This window comes from Monodon monoceros, unplaced genomic scaffold (genome assembly GCF_005190385.1).
Source record: "Monodon monoceros isolate NGI ecotype Baffin Bay Population unplaced genomic scaffold, NGI_Narwhal_1 Super_Scaffold_22, whole genome shotgun sequence".
Classification (NCBI taxonomy): domain Eukaryota; kingdom Metazoa; phylum Chordata; class Mammalia; order Artiodactyla; family Monodontidae; genus Monodon; species Monodon monoceros.
In genome coordinates this window covers 17,270,839-17,278,673 of record NW_021703779.1, presented here as the reverse complement: position 1 = coordinate 17,278,673, position 7,835 = coordinate 17,270,839, and the positions used below count along the sequence as shown (strand labels likewise).

General features: G+C 41.9%; 1 protein-coding gene across 3 annotated transcripts in view; it reads left to right on the top strand.

Annotated features, from left to right (window-relative positions):
- BCLAF3 (BCLAF1 and THRAP3 family member 3) overlaps positions 1 to 7,835 on the top strand; it is an 80,211-nt gene that overhangs the window by 61,937 nt on the left and 10,439 nt on the right. For all 3 annotated transcript variants that reach the window (XR_003796355.1, XM_029240429.1, XM_029240428.1), the window contains one exon: positions 4,208 to 4,306. Coding sequence is in view for 2 of the 3 variants with exons in the window: in XM_029240429.1 (XP_029096262.1) it covers positions 4,208 to 4,306 (99 nt within the window). In the remaining variant the exon portion in view is untranslated. Of the gene's footprint in view, positions 1 to 4,207; positions 4,307 to 7,835 lie in introns of those variants that run through there.

Here is a 7,835-nt window from a genome sequence, read left to right as displayed (position 1 = left end):
TGTCCTATAAATATCAATTAAGTCCATCTTGTTTAATGTATCATTTAAAGCTTGTGTTTCCTTATTTATTTTCATTTTAGATGATCTGTCCATTGGTGAAAGTGGGATGTTAAAGTCCCCTACTATGAATGTGTTACTGTCGATTTCCCCTTTTATGGCTGTTAGTTTTTGCCTTATGTATTGAGGTGCTCCTATGTTGGGTGCAGAAATATTTACAATTGTTATATCTTCTTCTTGGATCGATCCCTTGATCATTATGTAGTGCCCTTCTTTGTCTCTTCTAATAGGCTTTATTTTAAAATCTATTTTGTCTGATATGAGAATTGCTACTCCAGCTTTCTTTTGGTTTCCATTTGCATGAAATATCTTTTTCCATCCCCTTACTTTCAGTCTGTATGTGTCTCTAGGTCTGAAGTGGGTCTCTTGTAGACAGCAAATATATGGGTCTTGTTTTTGTATCCATTCAGCCAATCTGTGACTTTTGGTGGGAGCATTTAGTCCATTTACATTTAAGGTAATTCTCGATATGTATGTTCCTATTCCCATTTTCTTAATTGTTTTGGGTTCATTATTGTAGGTCTTTTCCTTCTCTTGTGTTTCTTGCCTAGAGAAGTTCATTTAGCAGTTGTAGTAAAGCTTGTTTGGTGGTGCTGAACTCTCTCAGCTTTTGCTTGTCTGTAAAGGTTTTAATTTCTCCATCAAATCTGAATGAGATCCTTGCTGGGTAGAGTAATCTTGGTTGCAGGTTTTTCTCCTTCATCACTTTAAATATGTCCTGCCAGTCCCTTCTGGCTTGCAGAGTTTCTGCTGAGAGATCAGCTGTTAACCTTATGGGGATTCCCTTGTGTGTTATTTGTTGTTTTTCCCTTGCTGCTTTTAATATTTTTTCTTTGTATTTAATTTTTGATAGTTTGATTAATATGTGTCTTGGTGTGTTTCTCCTTGGATTTATCCTGTATGGGACTCTCTGTGCTTCCTGGACTTGATTAAATTTTTCCTTTCCCATATTAGGGAAGTTTTCAACTATAATGTCTTCACATATCTTCTCAGTCCCTTTCTTTTTCTCTTCTTCTTCTGGAACCCCTATAATTTGAATGTTGGTGCGTTTAATGTTGTCCCAGAGGTCTCTGAGACTGTCCTCAGTTCTTTTCATTCTTTTTTCTTTATTCTGCTCTGTGGTAGTTATTTCAACTATTTTATCTTCCAGGTCACTTTTCTGTTCTTCTGCCTCAGTTATTCTGCTATTGATCCCATCTAGAGTATTTTTAATTTCATTTATTGTGTTGTTCATCATTGTTTGTTTCATCTTTAGCTCTTCTAGTTCCTTGTTAAATGTTTCTTGTATTTTCTCTATTCTATTTCCAAGATTTTGGATCATCTTTACTATCATTATTCTGAATTCTTTTTCAGGTAGACTGCCTATTTCCTCTTCATTTGTTAGGTCTGGTGGGTTTTTATCTTGCTCCTTCATCTGCTGTGTGTTTTTCTCTCTTCTCATTTTGCTTATCTTACTGTGTTTGGGGTCTCCTTTTTGCAGGCTGCAGGTTTGTAGTTCCCGTTGTTTTTGGTGTCTGTCCCCAGTGGCTAAGGTTGGTTCAGTGGGTTGTGTAGGCTTTCTGGTGGAGGGGACTAGTGCCTGTGTTCTGGTGGATGAGGCTAGCTCTTGTCTTTCTGGTGGGCAGGTCCATGTCTGGTGGTGTGTTTTGGGGTGTCTGTGGACTTATTATGATGTTAGGCAGCCTCTCTGCTAATGGGTGGGGTTGTGTTCCTGTCTTGGTAGTTGTTTGGCATAGGATGTCCAGCACTGTAGCTTGCTGGTCGTTGAGTGAAGCTGGGTGCTGGTGTTGAGATGGAGATCTCTGGGAGATTTTCGCCATTTGATATTATGTGGAGCTGGGAGGTCTCTTGTGGACCAGTGTTCTGAAGTTGGCTCTCCCACCTCAGAGGCACAGCACTGACTCCTGGCTGCAGCACCAAGAGCCTTTCATCCACACGGCTCAGAATAAAAGGGAGAAAAAGTAGAAAGAGAGAATTAGTAGAAGTAGAAAGGAGAGGGAGGGAGGGAGGAAGGAGGGAAGGAAGGAAGAAAGAAAGAAAGAAGATAAAGTAAAATAAAATAAAGTAAGATAAAATATAATAAAGTTATTAAAATAAAAAAATAATTATTAAGAGAAAAAAAAACGGACGGATAGAACCCTAGGACAAATGGTGGAAGCAAAGCTATACAGACAAAATCTCCCTCAGAAGCATACACATACACACTCACAAAAAGAGGAAAAGGGGGAAAAATCATAAATCTTGCTCTCAAAGTCCACCTCCTTAATTTGGGATGATTCGTTGTCTGTTCATATATTCCACAGATGCAGGGTACATCAAGTTGATTGTGGAGCTTTAATCCACTGCTTCTGAGGCTGCTGGGAGAGATTTCCCTTTCTATTCTTGGTTCTCACAGCTCCCAGGTGCTCAGCTTTGGATTTGGCCCCCTTCTGCGTGTAGGTCGCAGGCGGGCGTCCGTTCTTCACTCAGAAGGGACGGGGTTAACGGAGCCGCTGATTCGGGGGCTCTGGCTCACTCAGACCTGGGGGAGGGAGGGGCACGGAGTGCGGGGTGAGCCTGCGGCGGCAGAGGCCGGCGGGACGTTGCACCAGCCTGAGGCGTGCCGTTCGTTCTCCCGGGGGAGTTGTCCCTGGATCCTGGGACCCAGGCAGTGACGGGCTGCATAGGCTCCCCAGAAGCGGGGGTGGATAGTGACACTGAGGCTTGCACACAGGCTTCTTGGTGGCGGCAGCAGCAGCCTTAGCGTCTCATGCCCGTCTCTGGGGTCCGCGCTTTTAGCCGCGGCTCGCGCCCGTCTCTGGAGCTCCTTTAAGCAGCGTTCTTCATCCCCTCTCCTCCCGCACCAGGAAACAAACAGGGAAGAAAAAGTCTCTTGCCTCTTCGGCAGGTCCAGACTTTTCCCTGTACTCCCTCCCGGCCAGCCGTGGTGCACTAACCCCCTGCAGGCTGTGTTCACGCCGCCAACCCCAGTCCTCTCCCTGCGCTCCGACCGAAGCCCGAGCCTCAACTCCCTGCCCCGCCCGCCCTGGCGGGGGAGCAGACAAGCCTCTCGGGCTGGTGAGTGCCGGTCGGCACCGATCCTCTGTGCGGGAATGTCTCCGCTTTGCCCCCCGCACCCCTGTTGCTGTGCTCTCCTCCGCGGCTCCGAAGCTTTCCCCCTCCGCCACCCGCAGTCTCCGCCCGCGAAGGGGCTTCCTAGTGTGTGGAAACCTTTCCTCCTTCACAGCTCCTTCCCACTGGTGCAGGTCCCGTCCCTATCATTTTGTCTCTGTTTATTCTTTTTTCTTTTGCCCTACCCAGGTACGTGGGGGTTTCTTGCCTTTTGGGTGATCTGAGGTCTTCTGCCAGCGTTCAGTAGGTGTTCTGTAGGAGTTGTTCCACGTGTAGATGTATTTCTGGTGTATCTGTGGGGAGGACGGTGATCTCCGCGTCTTACTCTTCCGCCATCTTCCTGGAAGTCCTCCATAGGCATTCTTAAAAAAAAAAAAAAAAAATGGGCCCCGTCTTTTCTGCTCCCATCAAAGGTTTCAGGTTCTTTGTAGTTACAGTCTTAATACTCTGCCTTCTGATACTTACCTAGTCATGGCAGGAGCATCTACTCAAAGCAGGTACCTGATTCAGCAGCACCTGCCTCCTGTAGCATTGAGAATTTGTGTTCTCAGACAGTGGCAACTCTTCAGCAACTCCTAGTAATAATGGGTTTGTTTCTCTTCTGGATGCCTGAATAAATGCTAGATTTACAGTCCATTTTCTAAAAGTCACCTATTGTGTTATACAGGAGTATGTATTTTGTTACACTTCTCACATTCATGAATTAAACCAGCCCCTCACAAACTAGCATGGGTTACATGAAGGAAGATGTGTGTATGTTCATACAGCTAAGCTGCATGCTACATGCTTTGTGTTCTTAATCCCATGCATTTAAAACGTGTATTTTTGTGGGACTTCCCTGGTGGTCCAGTGGTTAAGACTCTGTGCTTCCAATGTAGGGGGAGTGGGTTTGATCCCTGGTCGGAGAACTAAGATCCCACGTGCCGCACAGTGTAGCCAAAAACAAACAAACAAAAACATATATTTTTTGAATGGTAAAATGAACTTTTAAAAATAAAATTTAAAGTATATTAACCATACTAATACTTTTTTCATGCAGAATTATCATACTATGCAGAGAAAAGACGTCATTACTCACAAACCATTTGGAATTGAGGGAAACCATCAAAATACAAGAGGCTTTAGAAGAACTTTTAAGGTAGAGTGTTATTCTCCATCTAATTCTAGCTTTGGGTTTTTGCTTTGAACATAATGTTCTAAGTGTTAGTAAATTAAAAGCTCTTTTTGTTATATTTCAAATAGTAGCTTTAAATTAGTATTTCTGGATTATAGTTAACTGTAATCAGGTTAATGATGACCCCTTTCCTCAGGATTTGATTTTCAAATATATTTTTTACCAGTGGAATCCTTTTTCAAATATTACATGGAAACTCAAATACATAAAACAGATCCAGATGGAGTGGCTCTAGGTGGAGAGGTGGGCAAGGTCCCAGACCTTCCCTTTAAGCCTGCCTCTTTGCCTCTTAAGATGTAAGCGCATAGCTATGGAGCCTTCTCCAGGATTCAGTGATTGAAAAACCCTGCCCATAGACACACAACCCTCAGAGGCCTTCTGGATCATCAGAGAAAGACTCTGGTCCAACATGCTTTGTTAAAGCATATTTCATCACGTTCTAATTACTTGTACAGCTATGTCTGATGTCAGTGATACTTTTAATCAGTGAACATGTTTGTTTTTCCAGAACACTTCATTCCCCAAACATATGGAATAAGAATTATAGTGCAAAGTATTATGTTTCTCTCTCCTTGCTCTCATAAATTGAGGTGTTTTTAAATCCATTTTGACCGAAATTCGTGCTTATGATAGGTCCTTTTTTCATATTTTTCCACTCTACAGTGTCTCTTTCCCCTCCCCCCAAAAAGAAAAGAAAAGAACCTGTTTGGGGTTTTTTTGTACTATTTATTTATTGTTAAACCTTTTTATTTATTATTATTTATTTATTTATTTATTTATTTTTTGGCTGCCTTGGGTCTTTGTTGCTGCGCGCAGGCTTTCTCTAGTTGCGGCGAGCGGGGGCTACCCCTCACTGCGATGCACAGGGTGTGCGGGCTTCTCACTGCGGTGGCTTCTCTTGAGAAGCACGGGCCCTAGGCGCACAGGCTCAGTAGTTGTGGCTTCAGTAGTTGTGGCTCACGGCCTCTAGAGTGCAGGCTCAGTAGTTGTGGTGCACGGGCTTAGTTGCTCCGCGGCATGTGGGATCTTCCCGGATCAGGGCTCAAACGCGTGTCCCCTGCATTGGCAGGCGGATTCTTAACCATTGTGCCACCAGGGAAGCCCAAGAACCTGAGGGGTTTTTTTGGTGAAAGTAGCAGGCAGTCTGGCTAGAGTAGTTAGCTCCTTAGTAGGAAGTTAGTATGAGCAGAAAGGTAGTATAAATGATCTCCAAACCGTAGACTAGGAGTGTACTTGAGTGATCTTCTGTTAATACCTTGGCTTCCTGAGTCAAAATTCTTGATGTCAAAAGATTTTTTTCAGGGAATTCCCTGGCTGTCTAGTGGTTAGGACTCCACCCTTTCACTGTGATGGCCCCAGGTTCAATCCCTGGTCAGGGAACTAAGATCCCACAAGCTGCGCGGTGGGGCCAAAAAAAAAAAAAAAAAGGTTTTTTTTTTTTTCAGTGGGAGTAACACAATTTGTAGCCATTGCATAGATAATATTTTTAGCCAGTGGTTCATGTACCTAAAAGCATGTGTGACATTAGGTTTTCAAAAATAGCTAGGGCCATAGGCTGTATAAACATGTTTTGGGACTTCCCTGGTGGTCCAGTGGGTAAGACTTTGCGCTCCCAATGCACAGGGCCCGGGTTCGATCCCTGGTCTGGGAACTAGATCCCACATGCATGCCGCAACTAAGAAGTCTGCGTGCCGCAACTAAAACATGCCACAACAAAGATCCCACGTGTTGCAACTAAGACCCGGTGCAGCCAAATAAATAAATATTTTTTTTAAAAAAACGTGTTTTGTACCATCTTTTAATCTCTTAAGTAATGAGGCATGAAGTCAACTAAAAATGTAACGTCTATATAATTTAGAGATGGTGTAGGTGGGCATTCACATTTAAGTGTTTCCTACATGTTGCACTTCTCATTGGTCAGATATAGTCAGTTGTAGTAATTTTTCTAAGACTGTTATAAGATCTATTTCCTGTTACCCATTCTCCTTAAGGGAAAGGTCTTTAACATTAACTTACTTAAAAAATGTTTTTCAAAATATGTGCATTAATCTTTCCTTTTGACCAATCATTTAAAGCTGTGTAATGTTATATGGTTGTTTAGAAATTCACAATTCTTTATAGTAAAGTAGGGGGAAGAAATAATCCTTCCTAAGAAAGGGAGCTCTTTCATTAAAATTTACTTTTTACATAAATTGGATTAATTCAAAGCAAGGTAGTAATCACCTTATTAGATATGTAAACATGGGCAATGTAAATCTCAAGATTAGCCCTGATGTATCAAGTTGGTGCACATAGTTTTAACAAAGTTATAGTGTCTCATTATAATTCTGTTCTACCTGAAATGGTTTGTAGCCTTAAGAAAATAATTGGAAAATAGGCCTGGCATAAGTACTTTTTAATAAACTCTTGTGTATCATTATGCATAACATACCCATTTGTTAAATCATTGTGGAAAGAAGAATCTACTTAATTTTTATAATTACTCCTTTGTAAGATACCATTTGTACATGTCCCACATGGGACACACATATTCATTGTTCTCTATGTCTGTTGTAATATTGGGCAGTATGCAGGTCAGGAAATGTCTTGTTAAGTATAGTTCTTTTCTTGAAAATATGTGCTGTAGTGGGATTTTTATGGTAAAGAAAGATTGACTCAAAAGTACTGACAAGAGGAACTTCCCTGGTGGTCCAGTGGCTAAGACCCCGTGCTCCCAGTGCAGGGGGCCGGGTTCGATCCTTGGTCAGGGAACTAGATCCTACATGCCACAGCTAAGACCTGGCACAGCCAAATAAATAAATTTTTTTTTAAAAAAAAGATACTAACAAGAGTAAAGTTAAGAGAGTTTTGATTCTTTTTTTCAATTTTTAAAATTTATTTGGCTGTGTCGGGTCTTAGTTGCAGCATGCGGGATCTTTCATTGCAGCACACAGGCTCTTCATTGTGGTGCACGGGCTTCTCTCTAGTTGTGGAGCGTGGGCTCTAGAGTTCAGGCTCAGTAGTTGTGGCACGTGGGCTTGGTTGCCCCACGGCATGTGGGATCCTAGTTCCCCAACCAGGGATCAAACCCTCGTCCCCTGCATTGGAAGGTGGATTCTTAACCACTGGACCACCAGGGAAGTCCCAAGAGAGTTTTTGATTCTTAAATAAATGTTGATACTTAATATCTTCCCCCACCCAGTTGGGATTTGATATACTTCACTATGAATCAGAAGGATAATTCTGAGGTTTTTAAAGTTGTCTTTTTCTTAGTATGATAAATTTCAAGAATTTCAAAATTTAACTTAATAGTTTTAAAAATTCATTTATATAAAATAGTTTTTAAATTATTATTATACAAAATAAACTAGGAAGCTAGTTTGAGGAAAACATGCTTTATTACCATCATTAACCTTTTCCCTTTAAATATCTGTAGTACCTAGAATTAAGGGAAGCTCTACGTTCCAGACCTTTTCCCCTTTCTTTTTTTTTTTTTTTTTTTTTTTTTTTTGGT